Below are 27578 nucleotides of genomic sequence, written 5' to 3'. Positions count from 1 at the left end.
ATTGGACATCTAGGATTAATTAGCATGAATACAGAAAGGTAGTATATACCGATTCGGGGTCCAGGCTTGTCCACTTGCACTAGTCCACATTGTTAACATTTTCATGTATATTTATACATTACTTGGTAACCTCATATTACAGTTTGTGGTTGGCTGCATTACTGAGCATTATCCAATTATTATCAAAGGTCAACATATTCCATTATGCTCTAAATTTCCAGTTACAAAGAATCATAACAACTTTTAGCCTATTTAACAAGAGCTTAACATGGGTTTAAAACAAGTGTCTTAACCAATCATTTCATTTTGCTCTTTGCGGTTGGTTAGATACTCAAATTTAACATTTTCTGCAAGATGATTAACATTATTTTGCTAGCAGTTTCCCGTTTCTCCTTTTACAATGTGTCTACCTGCTTCTCCCTTTCTTGTGGTTTTGGTTAATTTGTTATTCACTTCGCAAAAAAACAACCTTAAGCAGCTGCAAAAATAGGTTATAAATGGATCATGCCCTTAGACACATTTCTGTTCTGTCAGTAGTATATTTTCCGTGCATTTATATACCAATATAAAGTCAAATATATCTTATAGTTCTTGTGACAAAACTCATGAGGGATTCTGGAAATGCTTAGGCCTACATGACATTTTCATCTGTAGCTCTCACAGTACTTTACAAAGGCAGGGAAGAACCATTCTCCCAATTTTATAGATAAGGAAACTGAAGTACAGGGAGATGAAGTAGCTTGCCCAGTGTCACCTAGCAGGCCAGATACAGAGACAGGAACAGACCCCAGCTCTCCTGAATCTCAGTCCAGTGTTCTTTCCTCTAAGCCAGCAGTTCTCAAACTGTAGGTCAGGACCCCAAAGTGGGTTGTGACACCGTTTTAATGGGGTTGCCAGGGCTGGCATTACACTTACTAATACTAACTGGGGACCAAAGCCCAAGCCCCACTGTCAAGGGCCAAAACTTAATCACGAGCCCCACCACCCAGATCCGAAGCTGAAGGCCAAGGGTTTCAGCCCTGGGTGGCAGGGCTCAGGTTACAGGTCTCCTGTCTGGGACTGAAGCCCTTGAGCTTCAGCTTCGTCTCCCCACCACCACCACCTGGTGCAATGGGATTCGGGCAGGCTCAGGCTTTGGTCCCCCCTCCTGGGGTTGTGTAAGTTTTATTGTCAGAAGGGGGTCAAAGAGCAATGAAGTTTGAGAACCCCTGCTCTAAGCCACACTGTCTGCCACAGTGACATATTGCCATTGAAGTCAATGACAACATTCCCAGGGCTCAGAAGTGACTCTACCTGGAATAATGTGTGTGATGCTACTCCTTAGAATTTAGGAAGGATACAGAAAAACAGATGAAAATATAAAGAAAGACAACAAACATGAAAGTTGACAGAAGAGTTAAAACTGAGGGAAATAATGTATATAGTTCAGAAGACTTGAGAGACACATGGTGACTGTATATTTCAATTTATATTCTAGAATATAGATGAAAGAAGAGAAATATTTACAGTGTAAGTTGCCAATAGGAATCTAAAAGAAAAGTTTGGCTATTATGTAACCTATCGGGGGAAGGTCTTACCATCAAGAAAAATTACGCATTGTAGGAGGTTTCAAAGGAAGCTGCTCAAAACACCATTATGGAAATATTCTAGAACAATATTGCCTGATAGGAAGGAAATAGTTGGGAGCTTGGACCTACAGGTAAATTCATCTCACACAATGATTAACTGGTAGTATTCACAGGCTACATTAAGGATGCAGCCATTAAGAGACAGCAGTACAGAAGGACTTGATTACAAGTAATTACATTTTGAAAAATTAAAGGAGTTAATAGGTAAAGCTTAATGGCTAGAGGTTCTATAAGATAACTGGACATGTGCATAAGATCCTGAGAGATACTGTAATCAAGGCAGAGCAGATAACTATCCTCCTACAAAATAAAATTAGGTAATATGAGGGGAAAGCTGGGTATAGCAGCTGCTGCTTAGGGAGTGGAAGTGAAAAATAAATTAAATCTAAAATAAAAAAGAGAGAATACAAAGCATGAACAGGTAGTAAAAGCAGCAAAGGATATTAAGAGAAAAATTAAGCAAGCAAAATGATGTCTTACTAACTAGGGAATTAAAATGAAATAAGAAAAACTTTATAAATATGTCAAGGTTAAAACAAATATTAAGGAAAATATATGACTGCTGCTAAGTTGACACGGAGAATGTTCTGAAATACTGGAGAGTTATTTTGCTTTTTTTTGAATAAAGAATAAAGTAGGAGGCTGAGTGAAATACAGTAAGTGTTAATGAAGACCACTGGGATATTAGGGACACAGAATTTATAGGAGACAGATAAAAGAATACTTAGATAATTAAAACATGAATCATCAGGGTCAGATGATATTTGTCCAAGGGGTCTTAAAAAATTGGCAGAGGAAATATTAGATCTATTGGCAATCATCGCTGATAATTTATATGGAAGAAGTGAGGGTCTAGAAGACTAGCAAAAATGCGAAATAGTACCAAGATTCATTTCAGAGTGCATGTTTGCACTCTGGGTACACAGTCCCACTTCACTGATCTGTTTGCACTGAACTCTCCCCACTGGGACAATCTGGTGCACCATTCCAGCAGGAAATTGGTAGCAACATTATTACCACTAGATAGCTACTGCCAGTAGTGTTGGGCTTGATGGTGAGGGATGGGAGGAGAGGATAGGATGTAGCAAAGGGAAAAGATTTATTGTACCAGAGACAGTGTCTCTCATCAGTAAGACAAGCAAGCATTACCTCCATCAAAGCCAGTTCAAACATCAAGCAGAGGGATAGAGCCTCGTTATCTAGGATATCATGCAATAACCTTACCATGAAACTATCCTTTTTCTTCCTGGAGTCTCCTGCCTCATTCACTACACACCTTCCAACTTCTGCAACAAATGAGGGAGGGGTCCTACAAGTAACAGCCTCTTTTATTACACAATCCTGATTCATCTTCAGAGCAGATCTAGCCTGTACCCTGAATGAGGCAAGGGTCCAGTGGGAAAAAATAGCATGTGATCATATAATTAATTAGACTGTAGTATAATGTATACATGCAACCAGGCTGAATTAATGCTGCACAGGCAACCTTAATTCTAGCATTTCCTAACTTGAAAGCTTGACTTTGCAATCTTTATAATGCTCTTTTACTTTATTTTTGTGTGACATTACCTAGGTTTTTAAAAAAGCAAACTTAAAAAAAAACCATATATTTCATCATGTGGCATCATATTGAGACCTACAGGGTTCATAACCAGGGCTGGAACCTTTAGATCCACTACTCAGACTTCCACCACTTGAGCTAACAGAATAATGAATAGCAATAGTAGGTTGTCATCTTTTATGTGGACCAGCACTAAAGGAGGATGAGACACATTGCCAGTGTGGTTCACAGTTATTTTCTGACAGTAGAGGAGTGGTTAAGACTCAGGAATCTTGGGTTCTATTCCACGCTCTGGAGGGGAGTGTGCTCTAGTGATCACAGACCTTTGTGCCTGTTATCTCCAAGCTTGACCTGTTCTGTCCTATCCCCTCCAACCTGACCCTGTCCCAGTCCTGTCGCTTCCCCATCCAAGTCTCATTATCCTTTCCTTCCCAGTCTTAGTCTCCCCTCCCCAGACATCTCTTCCAAGTCCCAGTCTGCTTGCCAAGCCACTGGCTCCCTTTTCCCTCCTCAGGCTCCTCCTCTCTCTCTCTCTCTCTCTCTCTCTCTCTCTCTCTCACACACACACACACACACACACACACACACACACACACACACACACACACACACAGAGTCTCCTTGTTCAGGCAGTCCCAGTCAACCCCCTTTCCCCCCAGCAATTTGTCTGATCTCAGTGTCCCTCCTTCCCAACTGGCCCCCAGTCTCCATCACCCCCATTTCCCTCATCAGCTGTGAGTCCCAGTCTCCTTGCCCCATCAATCCCAATGCTCTCCTTGGCTTCTAGTCTCCCCATAATTGCCCCCATGAGAAACTGAGACTAGGGGTATGTCTACACTTTGAATTGGGAGTGTAGTTCCTAGTTCAAGGAGATATACTCACTCTAGATCTGATCGAGCAAGTGCAGTAAAACTATCGGATAGCCACAGCAGTGCAAATGATGGGAGGGGCCAGCTGCCCTGAGTATACACCTGTATGAGATGCTAGGCATGTACACAGGGAAGCTAGCCCCTCCGACTACTTGCACTGCCACAGCTAAACTCTAATGGTAGCGCACTAGCTTGATCAGAGCTCACGTGGTACATGGGATCCCTGCTCTCAGTTCCAGTGCCTGGCTCCACCCTGGCCTGGAAAAGCAATTACAGGGAAAAGCAATTACTGCTGTCTTCGTCTCTTTTCCCTGGGGCTAAAGCATGCTCAGTCACTCTGAAGGAACAGCACATGCGAAGCCCTGTCAACACTAGGCATTGTGAGGGGCTGGAGCATGCTCAGTCAGGTTGAAATGTACAGAGATTTTAGTTTTTAAAACTGCATGCGGTCTCTACTGAGCATTTGTGAATTGGTTTTTTTTAAAAGCTTAGAACTTGGCCAAATTTGAACAGATTTTCACAAGGAAAGCAAAGGGCATACCCCTGAACAAAAGTCAACTCCTGCCAAATTTGTAGTTCCTGCTTCAAAACACAGCAATGCTAGAGCATTTCAAAGAAAAGGTCTCAAGAATTAAAATGGGCAAAACAATCAATTTTTTCCAAACCTCATTCTCTGCAATGGCTGGATCATGGTGGCGGAATTTTCCTCCCTTTAAAAAGGTCAGCCTGAAGCAGATGTCTAGCATGGAAAATGTCAGCCCAAACAGTTAAAGTCTGGCAATATTATAAGCAGTAGTAAACAGGGCCTTATAATGGGAGAAGGAGCAATCTTAATAGGTGTGCTACCAGAACTTCCTTTGATTTAACTCAAAATTATCTGGGTACCCAATCTTATTAATATTCATCCTCCCTCTGCCATTTCTTCTAATTGATTTTTTGACTGGCAAAGCCCCAGAGTCAAATTCACTGCTGGTAAATTCATTTGGCTTCACTAGTGTTGCACCTGCTTATACCACTAGTAGCCAGTTTGGCCTCCAGTCTTTTACGTAATCCACTTTTTATGGTAGTATAGTTTCAAGAAACAAGTAATGCAAACAATTTTGCAAAATTCAGGTTCTTTAATTATTTGCTAAGAATTATTTATGTATTCTTACCACTGAGACTTATTAGAGTCCCTTGTATAACTCCAGCTAGTGCACAGGTGAGATACCATCTCTTAACAACAATAAATTGTATTTCTCTTATGTTGTTTCTACTGAAGCTGATGCTAAATATAACTGTTAATAATATCTAACCCCATGTCTCAGTTGAAATCACAAGTTCCTGACCTTTATTAATAGTCTTTTATGCACTATGGTACTGAATAATTGAAATCCAAGCGGACTATATCTACCACTTTTATTCATGTTAGCTCCTCAGAGAAGTTAATCAAATTTATTATATACAACTTCCCCTGCTTTAAAGTCATGTTAACAGTGTTTGACTGGACAGTATCAATTCAAAAGTTGTTATTTTGACTCCAACAAAAAATCTAGATGTGAGTTAGACAGTACCAGAAAAAAACAAGCATCTCATCAGGAAACAGCTTGGAGGAATAAGTTCAGTGCAAATACAAATGCCATAATAACAGATGCAAAACCTAGAGACATATTTTCATTGCTATGATGATCAATACCTCCCACAACACACCTTTCAAGATCCATGGGTCCTTTATATGCTTATCACAACATGTGGTGTTCCTCATCCAGTGCACTAAATGCCCCAGTAACAACTACGTGGGTTACATAAGACAATAGCTACACTCTCAAATGGACTCCTACATAAAAAAGATAAAAGACAAAAACTCCATGTTACCCATGGGTGAACACTTCACAAAGCGATCTGATCTCTCAAGCTTCATCCTCAAAGGAAACCTGCACAACACCACACCTTCAAAAGATGATCCCGGGAGCTTAAATTCATAACTTTGTCAGAAATTAAAAACCAATAAAGATACTGGGTTTATGGCTTATTGCAACAGTCTATCACCCACTAACCCTCCTTTGTTCTACAACTACAGAGGTAACAGAGGGTCCTGTGGCACCTTTGAGACTAACAGAAGTATTGGGAGCATAAGCTTTTGTGGGTAAGAACCTCACAAGGCTTGCATCTGAAGAAGTGAGGTTCTTACCCACGAAAGCTTATGCTCCCAATACTTCTGTTAGTCTCAAAGGTGCCACAGGACCCTCTGTTGCTTTTTACAGATTCAGACTAACACAGCTACCCCTCTGATAACTGCAGAGGTGTTATCTGCCCACTTCACCTTGAATGGTCTCTTACAATTGTGGTTCTCAACCAGGGTTACGCAGAGATCTTCCAGGGGGTATATCAACTCATCCAGATATTCATCTAGTTTTACAACAGGCTACATAAAAAGCAATAATGAAGTCAGTACAAACTAAAATTTCATACCGACAATGACTTTTTTATACTGCTCTATATACTATACACTGAAGTGTAAATATAATATTTATATTCCAATTGATTTATTTTATTATTGTATAGTAAAAATGAAAAAGTATTTTTCAGAAATAGTGTGCTGGGACACTTGTATTTTTATATCTGATTTTGTAAGCAAGTAGTTTTTAAGTGAGGTAAAACTTGAGGGTATGCAACACAAATCAGACTCCTGAAAGGGGTACAGTAGTCTGGAAAGGTTGAGTGCCGCTGTCTTACAACATGCTAACTCCTCATGCTAAACAATCTGTTCCATCTTGTATTTAGCTGCGACACTGAGTACCTTTCCTAGACCTGAAGAAGAGCTCTGTGTATTCTCAAAAGCTTGTGACTCTCACCAGCAGAAGTGAGTCCAGTAAAATATATTACCTCATTCACCTTGTCTCTCTCATTGTTAGGTTTATATGTTAACAGTATGTTGATGTTAACAGTTAAGACACTTCTCAGGCTGTTTGTTGTCTCCAGACAACACTTCATTAGATACATGTGATTCATGTTTTCAAGACTCTCTTCACTAACATGACGGCAAGAAATTGTATATTACCTCTTGGGTTTTCCTCTTCAAATCTCCATTATAAGTAGATCAAAATGGCATACCTTTAGGGAAGAATAGAAGTGTTGTGAGTATGTAGGCTATCTCCAGGTTATGTAATGTATGAAACAAGAGAAAAAACGATAAATGCCTTTTAGTGGATGAGAAATTACTGAGAATAGAATTCTTGAATTGGAGGGAACTTTTCTTTTATTCACCAGCAGTGAAGGACTAAGTCAGTCATGACACATGTATGTAATTTGCACAGCAGCATAAAAAGTCGTGTCAGGTAGCTAATTTCTCAAATATTTACAATTTCTACGTACCTGAGCTGCTCACGTATGGGAGGAGGGCCCCACTTGTAGTGCAAAGGACTGAGGTATTAGTAGTGACTGCTGTTTTCCTGGTATATCTGAGATACTAGATACAGGAAATATGTGTAAAGGGGTGGAAAATTGAATACTGTGTGGTTGTGAATGAAGGGGAAAATGTGGACAGAATGAGGGGTTAGACTAACTGAACCAGGTTTGGAAGCATGATTTGGATTGGGAAGAACTAAGTGCTATAGGAAGAGAAGTAGATGTGGGAGTGGGGTAAGAGAATTGGAAGGGAGGAAAGAGTTTAGTGTAATGGCACCAGGCATGGCCAGGAGCCTAATCAGGTATTCCTTCTCACATTTGAAAGTCAACAGATTTATTGCTGCTGGGCTAGATAATTAAGACTATGAAAAATCTGTTTTGATGCTTGTAATAGTTAATATACTACATGAGATCAACTTAATAGCTTGTGATTTAGTTTACTGTAGGTGATGCCATGACACTTGACTTTTTATTAAAAACAATGTTCTGGCGCAACAGTGAAACAGTAATACATAATCAGGGTCCAATTTGTAGAGGAATTTGCTGCAGAATTCACCCCTCACCTAGCCCTTGCCATAAATTGTTTTCCAAAATCTAACCTTTCATTTTTAAATAAAGTCGTTCTCTGATTGATGTATCCCATTCCAGGACTCATTAAGCAAGGCTATCTAGTTTGCTTCCAATTCTTAACTCTTGGATGTACATTATCCCAAAGAAGATGGGAGGGGAGATGGGAATGAGGCTGAGCCATGGCCCAGCCACCCTAGGCCAGTACAAAGAGCAGGCTTAGCAGAACAGGAGACAATATGTTGCAAGCCTGAAGGGGTGCGATAGCTGCAAGTTCCCTCTGAGCACTGGAGAGTAACTATGCTCCAAATAACCAGCAGAGCTGAGCAGGAGCAAGGTCCCTGATGATTATGGGCTCAGTGTTGCAATGCATTTAACACTCAAGTCCCAGTTCCACAAAGCTGTTAAATAAAACAAGTTTAACTTTACTGACAGGGGCGTTGGAACAATTTGTACAGTGGGGGTGCTGACAGCCATTGACTCTAACTGTAAACCCTGTACATGATGGAAACCACTTCAGGCCAGGAGCTGCTGCTGCACCCCCAGCATCTCTAGTTCCAGCACCTATGTTTACTGATATCAGTAGAGCAACTCGTGTTTAAAGTTAACCATATATTATGTACTTTGCTGGATCAGGATCTGACAACTAAGGATCAAACCTAACAGAGAGAGACGGTCAACTGGTTAGTGCTCAGTACATGCTACAAGGCACGTATCTACCTTCCTGGAGTCTCCTTCTCCAATGGCTCCTAGTACAATGATGTGGCCCGTGCACCAGTCAAATGCTAATTAATCTTGTTTTATCAGAATGTGGAAAGATAGTCTCAAAAATATTACTGGAGAACAATAGCACGGTGTATCGACATAAAGCTCATGGGATCATATTACAGCAACCTTGTTGTTGCCACGGTAACTAGAGTGGGCCAGCAAAATGAGCCACTCCGCAGCTGAATTGGAAAGAATAAGAAAAACACAGCCCACTTCCTGTGTGAAATGAATTACAATAACAAGTAAAGAAAGAAAAGAAAATTGTCAACCCTTAATCAAATGTTCTTATATTTTTAGAAAGAGTATGGAGGAAATAGAGATTATCTCCATTTACCCCTTGGGTTTTAGGAACTTGGAAGGTAAAATTTCTGCACACACTGTGAAAGTAAATCACACCAGATTGTATAACAGAAATCTCAGGAGTGTGCAATATTAGATGGCAGCTCATTCAATCAAACACAGTGTTGTGTCTGCCTTTAGGAGCAAAGGCCCAGATTTTTAAAGATATTTAGGTGTTGCTTGTGCTCAGCATTGCAGCACCAAACTGATTCAGGAGCCTGAGTCCCTTCTGAAAATGAGACTTAGCCAAAATTCTGCTGGCTCCTAAGCCAAACTGAATATTTTTCCCATTGACTTTCATGTAAATAAGAGAGAGCATTTCTCAGTTGCTTTGTGGCAGCTCTGTTGTGCTTGCAAACATGATTATCTTTAATTTCTGTTTATTTCTTTAATGTAATTGTTACAGATTACTGTAGGCATAGCAGAATATCCAGGAAACATAATTAAACATGCTAAATCAACTATACAGCAAAAGCACATTTTTGTTTCTAATATTTCTCATTTTCAGAGTTAATTTATCAGATTGTTTTTAAAAGACCTAAACATAAAAGAAAACAATCAGTTCAGTTACTAAATTCCTTACTGATGCTTATTATTTTTACTATTATCCTATGGAAATCAAATTTGAGCTAGCCACTTTTAATAAGACATAGTCCATGCCCCAAAGAGTTTACAATTTAAGTCCTTTATCTTGTGTTGTGATCGTCACAAATGCACTGCTGCCTCTGCATGTATCACAGTGAGTTATCAGGGTCAACATTTTAGATCTGATACAACAACTGAGGATGACAAATTATAGCAAGGCCAGAAAGGACAAGTTTGATAGAAATAAAATATAGTTATCTTAAAATATGCACTTGAGTAATACTGTGGGACTTTTCTAGAGGTGAGGGGTGATTTAAATTTATTACAGACACACTAGTCTCATCTTTATAGTTGAATTCCATTTTTCACTTAAGGCAGGGATTAAACATCTTCGTTATGTGTGAAAAATACAGTGTTTTCTACCCAAACTTACAGCACTTCTGAAATAAAGAATATTTTTTCTGAGAATTTATTAGTTTAACTTAAAATTATTTTAAAATGGGTCCTTTAAGAAACTTAGAATCTAATTCAACCATCTTTTCCTTTGTCTCCAATTATCTTAATTATGTAATAATACAGACTCTTCAAAATTAGTTAAAATTAATTTAAATCTTGTGCATAATCTACTTTTGAAGAAATTAGGCTGTAATTAAACTAAATTATTAATAATTGGTATAGCTAATTATTGTGATTATATAGGCTACATATAGCATTAAATCAACAGTTCGGGTAATTCTTAAGTGGGTCACTGTGACATCAAAAGTAATTCATCTTTTCTTTATAAATAATTTACATGGAACAATTCTGTTGGTTGTAATGAGGAAGAAGTGTCAACGGTTCTCATTGGTTGATTACTTGGTCGAACTGTCACAGCTGTTTGAAGGTTTCTGGTTGATGCTAGTTTGGGCATCTGTACTTGAAAGGCTCCTGAAGGCATTGCTGCCTCAGCTCCTGTGAAGAAACTTTGTGGGGGAAACCCTTAAAGTACGGACAGATTGGGACTCAGGAGCTACTGAGCTCCTCTCATCCTCCCTTTCACGTAGTGCTGACCTCACCAACATAGCCCTCTAAAACAATAAATTATCTGCAATTGTAGGGCCAGATTTATTAGTAAACTTTGGTTGCTTGGAGTTGTTCTACTGGTGAAAAAAAACTAGAAAAACAGTTTAATTAGTCAGTGCACACTGGCTGCTTTGCACGGCATTGTATACAGGTGAAAATGCCCTGAAAAAAAAATTTTTTTTAAATGAATGTTGGTATTACATTTCTTTAAACCGTTAGAAATATTACCTGGTAACATGCTCTTCAGGTTTCTTATTTAGTGTTCATGAATGAATTTTTAAGAAATAGGAAATCCCAAGACAGAAAACTACAGTAAGTTGAAGTTAAGGTAGAGAGTATGTATAAGTATTGGTAACTTAAGGGTACAAGAATTACAGGTATGTTGTAATTATTCCCAAGCCAAAAAATTACAAAACCAGGAAAGTCCAAGTTAAGATTACACTTAAAAGAAATCCAAACATATTGAGATATAGAATTGTACAGTTAAGTCACCTGAAAAATCTTAACCTGCCCTGTAGTGACAGTATGGAAGAATTTTTTTTTAATCTGATGTCTTTATTAATCAATTTAATCTAATTTAGGACCACAAATGTTAAAATGCCTTAATCATAATCAAATGGTTATTGCATAGCATATTAAATCAATTTTTCCTCACCACATTTTACGTACACTCCATCTTTTACTCACAGCTAAGACAAAGTTTCATAGTTCTTCAGGAGGGTTTCTCATCAGCAAAAATTTCTATAGTTGCCCTAGGGATCTAATAAATCTTGACCTTCCAGCACAGGTCAAGCATTTCATTTAATAATGATTCTTACAGAGATCGTTTTCTATTAATGGTGACACTCTAGAGAGATGCAAACCTTTTTTCACCTACATTGAAACAAGCAAATTTCCTGTTTGCCTGTTCTGATTTTGAAATGAATGAATGACACATTGTCTGAAATCTTCACATTAACAAGAAGCAGTTTTGTGACTGAAAACTGCATTTACCCATCTCCTACTCCCCAAATAATCTTTTCTGCCTTGTGGAAAAACTATGACATGCCTGAAATTTACAGGCCTTCTGACAGAGGACTTAGAAAATGAAAAAGAAACAGGTTTTGAGTATTCAGGACATTCCTAAACATTTTGTGAGGTATCTAGTGTTTTCCAGCCTTGGAGAGTCAAGGACAGCACAGTTCCCTAGGAGACTGTGCTTTAACTTCAATAAATGTACTGTATTTGACTTAGTAGCATTGGTGGCTGCTAGAAACTGCAATACAAGGTCAGGGGCTTACTAAAGAGTCAGTGTAGAACCCTAGGATGAGGCTAATCTCCTCTTCCAGTAAAGGGATTTTAAAAAAATAGCCCTTTGCCAAAAGGTGAGGACTTTAGGATCATGGTTGCATAGTCTCTTAATTGTTTTCACAGCGTTTCCTCCCCAGATTTTTCTATGGAATTTTGTGAAGTTAAAAAAGAATATCATCGATTCTCTGCCCCATTCTATTCACTTTGCACCATTCAGGTGGCAATAACTGGGAGGTAATTAACCACAACCCCCTAATTGGTGTATACGAGTCCATAGCAGGCATAAAGCCCCTGTAACTGGCTGTTCTGCCTCCCTTCCTGGAGACCCAAGCACAGGGAGTAAAGATGTGTGAGCAGTCATTGCTCAATGTACTCCAGCAATATATATGTAGCTGGCAGATAGTCCCTTGGCTACTTGACTTTCCCTCTTTTTTTCTCCCTGTGCCCAACATGAGCTGGGCACAGCAGAGTTTGTCCCAATGTATTTGCCCAACTATATTTGGAACCGTCTGTTTCTTTTATTTTTTTCCCCATGTCTAACAGGCTTAGGTTTTACAACCTGTTCTCCATAATCTGTGATTTCCTATGAAACAGACTGTTGTCTTTCTCCAAGGACCTTAAGATCTAAAATGTCAGATACAGAGTTGTCTTTTGCTTTTTATTCATCAAGTTTCTGCCCACTTTTCACAAAGTGATGCATATGCATTTATCTTTGCCTCAAGATTTCTTTCTAGAGTTGTAATAGCACTGAGGACATTCTTATATCAGATGGAACTCTGTTAACAAAGGTATAACAAGAGTAAGACCAAGAAGCTTCTGCAGGTGATCTACACCCATCCACCTAGTCTCTTGCAACTTCATTGATTCAGTATTCAGATGGCATAATGATTTCTCTGGTTGCTGTCTTTAAAGTTTCGCTGCCATTTTTATTTTAACTAACAGGACAGAACCAGACATAAGGAATGTTTTACTAAAATATTTCTATCAGAGAGAATAAGTGAAGAAAGATTAAAGATGCATATTCAAATTGAGCGGCAATGGAAAACACACACCCATGCCTGCCATTCTGAAATGCCCTCTTAATCATCATGTTCTGATGTCTTAAGAGGCAAATCTTCAGAGGGTTTTTGTTCCTAAAGGATATAGTGAACATAAACTGCTGTACTGGTTCAGACCAATGGTCCATCTAGTCCAGTATCCTGCCAGTGACATGCTTCAGAGGGAATGAACAAAACAGGGAGATTTTGAGTAATCTATTCTCGCTTGTCCAGTCCCAGTTTCTGGTAGTTGGAGGTTTAGGAACACTTGGTGCATCAATGGACCTATCATCCATCAACTTATATAATTCTTTTTTTAACCCAGTTATAGTTTTGGCTTTCCCAACATCTCCTGGCTACAAGTTCCACAGGTTTAGTGTGCATTGTGTGAAGTACTTCCGGCTTCCTATTAATTTAGTTGGATGACCCCTGATTCATGTGTTTCATGAAGCAGTAAATAACACTTCCTTATTCATTTTCTCCACACCATTCATGATTTTATAGACCTCTAAAATATCCCACTCCCTTAGTCATATCTTTTCTAATCTAAAGAGTCCCAGTCTTTTTAATTTCTCCTCATATGCAAGCTGTTCTATACTCATAATTTTTGTTGCTCTTCTCTGCACTTTTTCCAATTCTAATATATCCTTTTTGAGACGAGTTGACCAGAAGTACACGCTGTATTCAAGGTGTGAGCATACCATGGATTTATATATTGGCATTATGATATTTTCTGTCCTATTATCCATCCCTTTCCTAATGGTTCCTAAAGTTCTGTTAGCTTCTTAGACTGCTGCTGCACATTGAATGGATATTTTCAGGGTACTATCCACGATGACTCTGTCTTGAGTGGCAACAGCTAATTGAGACCCCCATCATTTTATATGTGTAGTTGGGATTATGTTTTCCATTGTGCATTACTTTGCCCTTATCAACATTAAATTTAATGTATCATTTGCTTGCCCAGTCACCTGATTTAGTGAGACCCATTTGCAACTCTTCTCAGTCAGCTTTGCACTTAATTATCTTGAGTAATTTAATATCTTCTGCAAATTTTGCCATCTTGTTGTTTGTCCCCTTTTCCAGATCATTTATGAGTATATTGAACAGCACAAGTCCCAATACAGATCCTTGAGGGATCCTGCTATTTACCTCTTTCCATTGTGAAAACTGACCATTTATTCCTACCCTTTGTTTCCTATTTTTTAACCAGTTACTGATTCATGAGAGGACCTTCCCTCTTATCCCATAACAGCTTAGTTTGTTTAAAAGCTTTTGGTGTGGGACCTCATCAATGGCTTTCTGAAAGTCCAAGTACATTATACCAACTGGATTATCCTTGTCCACATGTTTGTTGATGCCCTCAAAGCATTTGAATAGACTGGTGAAGCGTGATTTCCCTTTACAAAAGCTGTGTTGACTGTCCCCCAACATATCATTTCTATGTATGTGTAGCAGGGTGCTGGTGCAAAGGCACCTAATTAGCCCCTGCTCAGCCAGCCACAATCAGGGGAAATAGATTGGGGCTGGGGAGAAGCCTGGTGCCTGGCCTTTAGAATTGGCTGTACCTGCGGGCCTGAGGATTCAAGGGCTATAAAGGATGGCTGGCAGCCAGAAGAAGGGGGAATGACCAGGGGAAGGTCAGTCTCCAAGCTGAGGGCAGACTCTGTTTAGGAGAGGAGATTATCAGGCCTGCAAGCTCTGTATATAGCATAACACTTTGTAAATAAAGCCACGGGTGCTGCATAACTAGGAGCCTCTCTGAGCTTTATTGGGGCAGCCAGTGGGCCCCAGGAAGAGGGGTGGGCAGAGGACTTGTCACAGTATGTATCTGATAATTTTGCTCTTTACTATAGTTTCAACCAATTGCCTGGTACTGAAGTTAGGTTTACCAGCCTGTAATTGCCAAGATCACCTGTGGAGCCTTTTTAAAAAAATAGGTATTACATTAGCTATCTTCCAGCTACCTGGTACAGAGACTGATTTAAGCAATGGCTACATACCATAGTTAGTATTGCTGCAATTTCATAGTGGTCATATTGTTGTGTAAAAGGAATCTTGAACCTGTTTGGTTTGTGTTTAAAATGAATAAATACTGTCTACAAACCTAGAAATCTTTTGCTTATTATGGATCTTAGAGTATCTTTGAGCTGTTTAGTGCATTAAAGGTAGGCCATTACTGACAGAGATGGTGCTCTATTGCAACTCTACTGACCTGGTCAAAGTAAATTTATGTTTATAGAGCATATATACATATATTATATCCACATATATCATCCCTGGAATAAAGGGACATATTTGGAATGGCTATATTAACCATGGGTGGAGAATGTCATAATTGATATATATGGGTCTGTGATGGGGTATATTCAGCCTTTGCAGCTCCCTGTCGCGGGCCCACAGTCCTACTACACTGCACCCCAAGGAGGAAAAGAGCAGAGAGTAAGAATCCTCCAAGCTTGCCTAGAGTGGACTCTCCAGAGTGGCCATTTTTGAAACCAGAGAGACCTTGTCCTCCAAGGGATAGAGGGGTTAGCAACAGCCAGTCAGGGCCCTTCTGCCCTGACCTTAGCAGTTCAGTTCCTGGCTGCAACCTGAGAGGCAAGGAGGGGTATGCCTCTCTTGCCAAAGGAACTTGAAGGATAGACAGAGTTTGTTTTCTGGCTGCATTTTGTATAGCTGGGTTTGCAGGGAGAGGGAGGACCTAAGAACCTTAATGCTGAGATGAGGGTGAAACTAAAGGGGCTGGGTAGGAAAATGCCAGGAGAGTAGCCCCTCTGGACCTAGGCTGGTTGCTGGAGGCTCCATCATGGTTGGCACCTACCCTCCTATCATGGAGCAGCAGCCCAAAAATACCAAAGAGAAGAGGTTAGACAGACCATACTAACAACCCGATGGTATGTTTTCACTGTGGGAAGCTGGGGCACTTCAGTCGGTCATGTCATGTCATGGAGTATGATTTCCTAGATTGTGGGGTTACAGAACAGTGCAAAGCTCAGATCTCAATTTTGACCTGTGCCATAAGACATATGTAGCCCAAGTTGAAATCAGGGGGACGGCATTGTGCCCAGTTTGTGGACTCAGAGTGTTCCCACAACTTTGATTCAAGAGGCTTTGCTCAAACCTAGCACCTTCCAATATGATGACAGTGTGAAGGTGACATATGTACATAGAGTTGTCCACTCCTATCCTACAGGTTGGATGCAACTGAAGGTCAGTGGCCACAAAGCAAAAAACCATACCTTTAACAGATATGCCCTTTGAAAGGACAGGGATCAATATTGTGGGTCCTCTAGAAAAAAAGCTGCATGGGGACAATATATTGGTCATAGTGGACTATGACACACAATACCCAGAAACAGTCCCTGTGTGCACAGTAATGGCACATTCTGTAGTGAGGGAACTGCTGCAGCTTTTCTTTTGGGTAGGCGTACCCACTGAGATCCTCGCGGATCAAAGGATGAACTTTATGTACTGATTATGAAGGGAAACATGAGCACTCCTAAAGGTTAAACCCCTCTAGACCTCTGTGTACCATGCCCAAACAGATGACCTGGTGGAAAGGTTTAATCGAATCCTGAAAAACATGTTAAAAAAATTGTATCTACGGAGACCTTTGCAATTGGGTCCAATTCCTGACATACTGGTATGAGAGGTGCTGCAGGCATCAACAGGTTTTTTTTCCTTTTGATTTACTTTATGGTGGGAAACCCCAGGGAATCCTGGACCTGTTCAAGGAGACGTGGGAAGAGCAGCCTTCCCAATACCAAAATGAAGTTCAATATGTGGTACAGATGCATGAATACCTACTTCTTCTTCAAATAATGTCCCTATGGGTGCTCCACTCTGTGCGCATACACCCCTTGTGCCTCAGATGGGAGATTTTAGGTAGTAGTGTCCATTCAGCTTGCACCTGTGCCCCATGCAGCCCTGTGCTCAGCAGCGTGACTATATAGAACTGTGCAGGCAAAACACCCTCAGTTCCTTCTCAATTGCCTCAGCCTGAGACAGAGCCTCAGAAGTGTCCAAGTTGAGCTTACTTCAACTGTATTTTTTTCTCTTATCTACTAGTTAGTTAGTACGTAGTGTTAGTTTTCTATTATATATATATCAAGAGAGACATAATAGTTTAGCATAAGGACTGTTGTCCTTTTGTGTCCCTTTTTTCCCTCAGGGGAACTTAAACGCTGTGAGGGCATGTCCAGTTCTGATATTAAGCACTGCCTTTCATGCCAGAAGGCAATCCCGGTGAATGATTGACACTCCCAATGTGTCCGTTGCCTTGTGGAGTCACATGTTTCTCAAAAGTGTAACTTCTGCCTGGCATTAAAATCGAGAGTCAGAAAGAACTGGGAATTTAAGTTTTGTCTCCTGATGACTGAGAGTTTGTGCCAACTGGCTTCTGACCCCAGCCATGGGACCCACCCCATACAACAGTCTCTGAGCAAGTCAATTTCCTCAATTTTCTCAGTGCAGCAATCCCCTAGAGCTTTGAAGAAGAAATCTCTGGAATCTTCTCAAAAGGACTCTAGGAGCTGAGCTTCAAGTTCTCCAGGGAGAGAATCTTCCTAAAGAGACAGTCTCCAATTCAGATGACCATTTCGGCACCTGCTGATCTTCAAGTAGGTACCCACAAAGCTGCCGTGAGGACCAGCAAGCCCAAGGATTCTAAGGGTCCTGGCTCTGGAATATCCAGCAGCAGTGTGATATTGCGAGACTGGCAATCCAGTGGCACTTGTGCCCAAACCAGAAGGCATAACCCAATTCTGTGTGGATTTCTGGGGCTTGAATGTGGCCTCAGAATTTGGCACTCATCCCTGGTGCCAAGTGGACAAACTCTTTACCAGCATGGAAAAGCAAAGTATGTTATAACATTGGATTTGACCAAAGGATTTTGGCAAATACCCTTTTCAGCTGACTCCTGAGAAAAGACATTTTTTCCACCTTTCTGGGCTGTTCCATTTTATAACCATGCCCTTTGGGTTAAAAGGGGGACCAGCCACCTTTCAGCTTCTTATGGACCTTGTGCTTCTCCACCCCAGGCAATTTGCAACTGCCTATCTGGACAATGTGGTAATATTCAGTGAAGAGTGGCAATCACATGTGGGGCATATAACACCTGTACTGCAGTCACTGAAGGAGATTGGACTCATGGCAAATTTGAAGAAATGTAAATTTGGCATCCAGGAGATCTTGGCTATCTGCAGGGCCGGTTCTAGGGTTTTTGCCACCCCAAGCAAAAAAAAAATTTGGCTGCCCCCCCAGGCTCTCTCTTCCCCCTACCACCGCCCGCACACTCTGCCGCCCCAGCCCTGGGCTCTCTCTTCCCCCCCACCCACACCCCCTGCCTCCCCAGCGCTGGGCTCTCCACCCCACCCACACCCCCTGTCGCCCCAGCACTGGGCTCTCTTCCCCCACCCACCCGCACCCCCTGCTGCCCCAGTTCTGGGCTCCCCCCCACCAGTGCTGACTCCACCCGCTCCCCCCTCGCCTCCAGCCGGTCCGGCGCTGGCAGGGTCGGGGTAAGCAGCAGGGCGCTCGAGCCGCACCTCAGCCCAGGGTCCCTCCAGCCAGGGCTCCCGCCTCCAGGTCCGGCCAGGACCCGGGAGGACAGAGCCAGGGGACTGCCCAAGCGGGGGGATGAGGAGCCAGGGCAGGGTAGCCCCAGAGGGAGCGGAGCCCTGGAGAGCAGGACACGGGCCTCGCCCAGCAGCGCCCTGCCCTCTATGGCCCTGCTGCTGCTGCTTCTGGCCGCCCTGCCGCAGTCCCTGGGCAACTCGGGCCAGCTGTGGAAGTAAGAAATAAAAAAAACTCCAGGGACCTCCCAGAGGGTTTCAGACCTGCATGTGACAGAACAGAAACAAAATAAATAAATAAATTTCTGTTCTGTCACATGCAGGTCTGAAACCCTCTGGGAGGTGCCTGGAGGGTTTTTTTTGTTTTTGTTTTTTTAATTAACTCAGTCAATTGCTCTGTGTGTGGGGTGGGGAGGCAGGAGGGAGGCCATGTCAGGCTAGTTGCAGGGCGCCTGTCTCTCCCAGGACTCATTGACTAAGGGCAGGGCTGGCTCTAGCATTTTTGCTGCCCCAAGCAGCAAAAAGAAAAGGCCGTGATCGCAATTGGCGGCAATTCAGTGGCAGCTCTACCTCCGCTTCATTCTATATCGGCAATTCGGTGGCAGGTCCTTCACTCCGAGAGGGAGTGAGGGGCCCGCCGCCGAAGAGCCGGATGTGCCACCCCTCTTCATTGGCCACCCCAGGCACCTGCTTGCTATGCTGGTGCCTGGAGCCAGCCCTGACTATCTGGTAGGGATTATCATCAGTTTATTCCCCATTTTGCGACCTTAGCCAGACCATTGACAGATCTTATCAAGACGTCAGCACTGAAAATAGTATTGTTGACACAGGAGTGTCAAGAGCTTTTTTTTAAAAAAAAAGACATTTTGTGCCAGTACCTGGTGCTCCAAAGTCCGGATGTTTTGTTACCTTTTATTTTACACACAGACACATCCACCATAGCCTTCGGAACAATACTGTCTCAGAACTTCCAAGGGACAGAACATCCAATCCCATACTTAAGTAGGAAGCTCCAACAATGCAAGACCAAGTATTTCACCATAAAAAGAGAATGCTTGGCCATACGCTGGGCAGTAGTGGCACTATGCTATTACCTCCCGAGAGCCCCATTTGAACTACTCACGGACCACACTCCCTTGAAGTAGATACAGGAGATGAAAAATACCAACTCACGGATTACACAGTGGTAGCTGGCACTTCACCTTATGTCTTTCAATAAAGGTATCGCCCAGGAGTCCAACATGAGATCACAGATTTCTTTTCCAAAACAAGAGTGTGATAAATAAGAGGGGGGTAGCTCCCTTTTGTGGACACCCAGCCAGCCAGTTAGCTACAAAATCCCTGTTAGCAGCTATTCTCTACTTGCTTTATCTGTAAAGGGTTAACAAGCCCACAGGTAAAAGGAAAGAAGTGGGCACCTGACCAAAAGAGCCAATGGAGGGCTAGAACTTTTTAAAATTGGGAAAAAACTTCCCTTTGTGTGTTGTGGTTCTCCGGAGAGCAGAGACACAGAGGAGCAATGCTGTAAGCAGCTTTAAGCCAGGTAGGATCACAGATCATCAATTCTTACCTCGAACCTACTTATCTGAAGCCTCAGATATGTAAGTAAATTAGGAAATGTCTAGAAAGATGCAATTAGGGTTATTTCTTTTATTTGTCATTGGCTTGTGGACTCCTCTGTGCTAACCCCAGATGCTTTTCTTTGGTTTAACCTTTAAGCTGAACCTCAAGAGAGCTATCTTGATGCTTAATTTTTGTAATTGTTTCTTTTAAGATCTAGCAAAAAGCCTAAGTTCCAAATGTATTTCCTTTCTTTTTGGGTTTAATAAAATTTACCTTTTTTAAGAACAGGATTGGATTTTTGTGTCCCTAAGAGGTTTGTGCATATTTTGTTTAATTAGCTGGTGGCAACAGCTGATTTCCTTTGTTTTTTTGGGGGGGTGAAATGGTTTGAGGGTACCCCACAGGAAGAAATTCCCAAGTGCGCCTTCCTGGGTTCTCAAAAGGGGAGGGGGGTTGCACTTGGGTGGTGGCAGCATCTACCCATCCAAGGTCAGAGAGAAGCTGTGACCTTGGAAGTTTAATACCAGCCTGGAGTGGGCCGTATTAATTTTTTTTAGAATCCTTGCAGGGCCCCATCTTCTGCATTCGAAGTGCCAAAGTGTGAAATCAGCCTTGACAAGGAGGGAACCCTGACTCTGGGAAGAGCCCCAAATCCTTACTACAGTGGGAGGTATGTGCTGATGGGTGCCCCCTGGACCTACTACACCAGGGGTTCTCAAACTTCATTGCACCACGACCCCCTTCTGACAACAAAAATTACTACATGACCCCAGGAGGGGGAATGGAAACCTGAGCCCTGCTGCCCTAGGTGGGGGAGGACCAAAGACCGAACCCCATTGCCCTGGATGGGGGGCCCAAAGCCAAAGCCCAATGACTTTAGCCGCAGGCAGGGGGCCTGTAACCTGAGCACTGATGCCCAGGACTGAAGTCCTCAGACTTTGGCCCTAGCAGGTGGGGCTTGGGCTTCTGACTTGGGCCCCAGCAAATCTAAGCCAGCCCTGGTGACCCCAATAAAACAGGGTCTGGACCCACAGTTTGAGAACCGCTGTACTACACCCTGCCCAAAGAAGCAGCAAGCTGAGAGGAAAAGAGCAGTGAAGGGGGGTCATCCAAACTTTTCTAGAGAGGAGTCTCTAGATTATCCATTTTGCAAACCACAGAAACTTGGTCCTCCAAGGGCTAGAGAGTCAGGACCACAAGAAGAGCAGGGGCAAACCTGAGGCTGGGAGTAGTGGAGGAGTTCACAGTGAGGTTCCAGGCCAGGGTCAATACCAAGGGTCAGAGTCTGAGTCAGATTTCAGGATCTGACTCAGGAGACAAAGTCCAAAACAAGCTGAGGTCAAAGCCAGGAGTCTGGAAGCAGAAATGGTTGTGGCAGCTATAGGAGATCTGCACTGTTGCCTGTATGCTTCCTGGAATGCCCTTTGGGTTTAGCTAGGGTGGGGAGCCAACCAAGAGCAATGAGGCTGCTGCCTGTCAGACCTCTTGAGACGGGACTTCCCATAGTCTGTCTCCAAGCAGCTCATGGGCAATGGAGCGTAAGCTGGTTCTAGCTGCTACTGAGTGGCAGCATAGAGTTGTCTGCTGCCTGGCAGCTATGTAAGCCTGGGCTCTAGACTTGCTGAGCCTTTTATTGAGGGTCTAGCAACAACTAATCAGGGCCCCGCTGGCCTAAATGAAAGACGCTGCCTGGCCTTAACAGGTCAGTTGCTGGCTGGGACCAGAGGGGCAAAGGAAATTGAAGGATAGCCAGAGTTTTTCTGGCTGCATTCTACATAGTTGGGTATTCAGGGAGAGAGAGGATCTAAGAACCTTAACCCTGAGATAAGGGTGAAGCTAATGAGGCCCAGGGAGGAAGCAGCAATGAATTGAATCAAGTAGTACATGGCTGATGTTTATAGGGTTCCTGGGTTGAAACCTGGAGTAGTGGGTGGGCCCTGGTTCCCCTACTGGCCACAGGTAAAGTGGCATAAGTCCCAAGTGGGGGACAGACCTTTGGGACAACATAAGAACAGCCATACTGGGTCAGACCAATGGTCCATCTAGCCCAGTATCCTGTCTTCTGACAGTGGCAAATGCCAGGTAGTTCAGAGGGAATGAACAGATCAGGTAATCATCAAGTGATCCATCCCCTGTTGCCCATTCCTAGCTTCTGGCAAACAGGGACGCTTCAAAGTATGGTTTTGCATCCCTGCCAATCCTAGCTAAAATTGTTCAGGCTAAAATTCAGTCCGAACAAATGGCTGAATTTTAAGGGCCCAGAGTCAGGGCTGATGACCCTAGCAAGGGCAGAAAGACTGTTTATTTATTGGACTCTTTAATACCCTGGGAAGGAGTTCATTCAGACTTTGTGACTTGCTTGAGGGCCAAGCCACTAAAGATCCACCAAAGCCAGTTGGTAGCCTACAGGGGGCATCAGAGGGAGAAAAGGACTGTGAGCATTTAAGAGGTGAGTGCCCTGTTACAAAGTCATCCTAAATGAATGCCGGTAAAATCTTTATACTACACTATTGTGCCATTTGTTTATTACTTATTTACAGAAACTATTTTAGAATTTGAAGTGGGGATTAATATGATTTCTCATACCTCTCCATTTGAAAAGCCAGATTGTCTTTGTCATGAGTCCAACTGCTGTGTATAGAATCATAGAATATCAGGGTTGGAAGGGACCTCAGGAGGTCATCTAGTCCAAGCCCCTGCTCAAAGCAGGACCAATTTCCAACTAAATCATCCCAGCCAGGGCTTTGTCAAGCCTGACCTTAAAAACCTCTAAGGAAGGAGATTCCACCACCTCCCTAGGTAACCCATTCCAGTGTTTCATCACCCTCCTAGTGAAAAAGTTTTTCCTAATATCCAACCTAAACTTCCCCCAAAACTTCAATTGACCCTGACATGATTTGAACACACAATCTTCTGATCTGGAGTCAGATGCGCTACTATTGCACCACAAGGTGCTGCCTTACTTGGGACTGGTACTGTCTTACTCAGCAAATCTTCCTGTGTATTCAGAGTTCTATTGGCTTACTTCAGTGCAAACAAGTAAGATCTTACTACTGATGGGTATGCAGAACCAAAAAAGCTCTGGGAGAGTGAACTGCATTCTTTCCTGGCCTATGCATCATTAATAGTTGAGGCTAGACAAATTTACATTGGAAATAAGGCATACATTTTTAACAGTGAGGCTAATTAACTATTGGAACATTTTACCAAGGGTTGTGGTGGAGTCTCCATCGCTGACAATATTTAAATCAGGATTGGATGCTTTTCTAAAAGTTGTGCTTCAGGAATTTTTGGGAGAAAGTTCAATGGCCTGTGTTATACTAGATAATCACAATAGTCCCCTCTGGTATTGGAATCTCTGTATAGAATTGCTGTCCAGAATTCATATGCAAGACCTCCCCTTTGTCTTCAAATTCTGATCTGTTATACCTGGGTAATTCTACTGAAGACAATAGGGTTGCACACATGTAATTAAGGCATAATTTGAGGCTAGACATGGGACTGCCAAAAATCAGCATTTCAAACCTGATTAGACAGAAAAGCAACCTCATAGGAAAGGCTGTTCTCATAAGATTTCCAGCCCAGGTGCAGATTTAAAATGAATATCCAAGCCTTATGAGATTCATCCATCACGAATAATGCATATTCAGTGTGTTCACAAAAATGTTACAGTAAGTCATGAGTAAGTAATGTGTTTGCTTTATTGACGTATTAGCAGCTTTGCTTGAAACAAGTACTTCCTTCCAACACTGATTCACATGCAAAAAGTGTTTATTGAAGGAAAACGCAGCATAATATGAAAAATATTTGATAACTACTTTAATTGCAGGGAACCGTAAATAACTAATTTTACAAGTCTTACAATGCCTTAAATGTAATTTTAAAAGAAAAATTATCAAACAGGAAATTGCTATCTTGATAGTTTGATGCAGATTAGGCCTGAAGGAAAAAGTGCACTGTTTGAAAGTTTATTGTAAGGTGAGTTTTATGTTTTTAAACTTTGGATGGTTTATTTAGCAGTGTTTTATCTTAACTGTTAAATTAACTGAAGAAATATTTTTAAAACAAGAGTAGAATTTAACTTACAAAAGCTTTAAAACATGCTGGACCTTAGCTGGTGTAGATCACCATAGTTCTATTAAAGTCAATCACGAGGAAATATGTTAAAGGGAATGAGGTCACATTAATGTAGAACTGGAATAAGAGGGATCTGAATCGGGCCCACTACAAGCAGTCTTTACAGATCTTTCCTACTTCAATTCAAAGCTGACTATAGAACAGACATAAGAAACCTACAGCATCAAAGCCTTTGGTGTTTTCATTGAAGGTGGAGCAAATAACAATACCAATAGTTAAGATTGATTGCATATGTCTCTTCCAGTGTAGGTGTGTGCACGCCTTGTGCACAGTTGTCGGAGAACTTTTTCCAAGCAGTACCAATGGGGCAACTTGAGCACCCTCTGTTGCCACACACCTCTGCATGCTTGTACACCTCTACCTCGATATAACGCTGTCCTCGGGAGCCAAAAAATCTTACCACATTATAGGTGAAACTGCGTTATATCGAACTTGCTTTGATCCCCCCGGCGTGCACAGCTCTGCCCCCCCCGGAGCACTGCTTTACCGCATTATATCCGAATTCGTGTTATACGGGGTTGCATTATATCGGGGTAGAGGTGTATAAGGACGGAGCCGCCCTGACACCCCTCAGTTCCTTCTTACAGCCAGTGATTGTTGTTGGAGCACTTCCAGTCCTCTATCGCAAGTTTATTTCCCTCACACTTGTATATAGTCTTTTTGTCATTTAGTAGTTAGATATAGAGTATAGCCAGTGTTAGTGATAGGTTTCAGTTTTTAGGTTCTTTTTGGACCAAATTTGATTCTTGGTTCCACCTTTTGCTCTTTATAAGAAATTGCCTGACTCCTCTCAGATGGAGCTCATGCTGTGATCAGGGTTTGCTTTGCCCCAGCCTCTCCAGCCCAAGGGCAAGCCATTTTACTAACAAGGCATTTTACTAACACATTACTAAATAATTCTATCTAACTGCATCCACTGTGTTATTGTATATGATGTTTTTTTCTAACTTGAAGAAGAAAAGGAATGGGGAGGGGGGAAAGAAACAGATGAGGCACTGTATGCATATACAGTAGTTACATTTTATAATTACATCCTTGTCCTCAATCAAATGACAGAGGGTAGAGGAGAAAGATTCACTTATGGGATTTGTTTTTAGTGAGAACTGCAGTTTCTCCATTGGCAGCACTGTCAGCACACTAGTAATTGTCCAGGAGTTCAAGGTCCTTTCACATTTTGTAGACCTGGAAATCAATGCAATCATCAGTAATTTATTATTCTTGTCATACTGTATGTTAAATAAAGTTATTCTCTTTTAAACACAGTTTAAAGGTTTGTTTCAGGATCATTTCAGATTTGAATATCTCCTTTTTCAGGGAAGCAATGTAATGGAGGATCAGGATCTGTTGGAAATAGGAATACTAAACTCTGGACACCGGCAAAGAATTCTACAGGCAATCCAGCTCCTTCCAAAGGTATAGTTTCTTTTATTATCTGGATTCCAGTAGTATCACCAAGAGCTTTTAATTCTTAAACACTTTATACCATTCTTAAATAGAAATGTGGACATTGTGAGCCTAATTCTCCACTGCCTTATGCTTTTCCTAGTCAATTACACCATGCAAAGTGCGTGTAAAATGCTACCATTCTGGTTTGGTAGTGATTTACGCCCACTTTGCACAGACTTAAATGACTACACAAGTGCAAAGCAGAGGACAATCAGGTCCCATATTCATGATGCTAATTATTTTAGAAATGATTATAGAAATGTTTGGTTTTTCAATATGTTAACACATAAAGCCAAAAACAAATTAAGTGGGGCTAGGGATGTATTTTAGGACAGCTTTTGCTTATAGATTGTTGCGTCACCTCCATAAATAAATTTCTGTCTAAATCCCAGACCAATTTTTCTTAATATAGAGGTAAGATTGGAAATACAATTAAGTAACCCTAGAAACTCAAGATATTCCATTATGGATGCAATACACATCTTTCATATGTGGATTGGAGACTATCAGTAGTTGCTATATTTTATTTGTTTGTCCTGCTGAGTATATGAATTCTGCTTTTCTGATGTGCAATCCTGTAACTTGTACCCATTTTTCCAACGGACTTACGGTGTAGGATGGTGTTCATTGCAGATTGAGAGTGTGTCAAGCATGTTAAGAGACTATGCTTGTATCTTTGGGATTTAAACTACATGCTAGATAGAACACCAAAATTTGCCAATGGGTAGTTCACAGCTCATTGCTAATACCTGCTTTTTGCTAGCTTTTCCTTGTGTGAGAAGATGCACTGGGCATATTGTGACCCTGCAGGTTGTCACATGATATGGGAAGCCACCTAAACGAATGATGTCAGGCAGAAGCTGGAGTTGTATTCTGCCTAAGGCCAAGCAGGCTGCCAAGCAGGGCCCACATGCATATTGGCTCTATAGAAGTCAGAGCAGGAACAAAGCCCATTGTAAAGTGTATGAGTGCGCTGGAGTCTGTGGACAGCATGTATAGAATGATCAAAGTAAAGATGGAGCTCTGTATCCAGTCTCTGACCCCTACGGGGAATGTGTGCAGAGCAAATAAAAGATCTTTGCCGTCTGTGCAATGAAGATGAATTAGGTGAAATAGGCTTTCTGGTGCATGGATGGATAAGGACGGGTGTAGTCTTGGGGCTACTTGTGAAGATAAGATGATCTGGCCTGTATTGAGAAGATGGACTGGAAAAGTGAGCTTCTGGTGCATCCTTGTATGTAGATGGTCACAGTCTGTATGTAGTGCAGCATGGTTAAAGATAGTGATATATATTCCATGGACTGTATTGGGAATATAGACGGAGGTAAAGAGGACTAGGAAATAGATTATTTTAGTTTATAGGCAGAGGGTATGTGAGGTGCTGAATTAAGTTTGGTGTTTAAATTTTAACTGTGAATTTCTTGAGTTTCTGGCATTTTTTTAGCTATAACATTATTTTAACCTCATTTTTTACTTTTATTGTTAGCTCTCTACATTGAAATATTTTGTCTATATGTTTCCCTTTATTTAGTGGGGGGCATGCTTTTTCTTCATCTAACAAAAAAAACTAACAGGATTTTGTAACATTATATGTTAGTGAGATCTGCACTTAATAAATGGGACTCATGAAGATTACAAGCTCTAAAGACAAGACTTGAAACAGTATACAAGAAATGCCAAAATTAATTCCCACTATCCTGGTTATTTTTATTATTCAGCCCTAGATGTACGTGAAGTTCCTATGCTAAATCCCATCATCTGTT

General features: G+C 41.6%; 1 protein-coding gene across 5 annotated transcripts in view; it reads left to right on the top strand.

Annotated features, from left to right (window-relative positions):
- ANKS1B (ankyrin repeat and sterile alpha motif domain containing 1B) overlaps positions 1 to 27578 on the top strand; it is a 758955-nt gene that overhangs the window by 473260 nt on the left and 258117 nt on the right. For all 5 annotated transcript variants that reach the window (XM_054028751.1, XM_054028742.1, XM_054028776.1 and 2 more), the window contains one exon: positions 25684 to 25782. In XM_054028751.1, the coding sequence (XP_053884726.1) occupies positions 25684 to 25782 (99 nt within the window). The remainder of the gene's footprint in view (positions 1 to 25683; positions 25783 to 27578) is intronic.

This window comes from Malaclemys terrapin, chromosome 1, assembly GCF_027887155.1.
Source record: "Malaclemys terrapin pileata isolate rMalTer1 chromosome 1, rMalTer1.hap1, whole genome shotgun sequence".
Classification (NCBI taxonomy): Eukaryota; Metazoa; Chordata; order Testudines; family Emydidae; genus Malaclemys; species Malaclemys terrapin.
The sequence above is the reverse complement of the archived record's forward strand: the minus strand, read 5'-3'. Positions and strand labels throughout refer to the sequence as shown.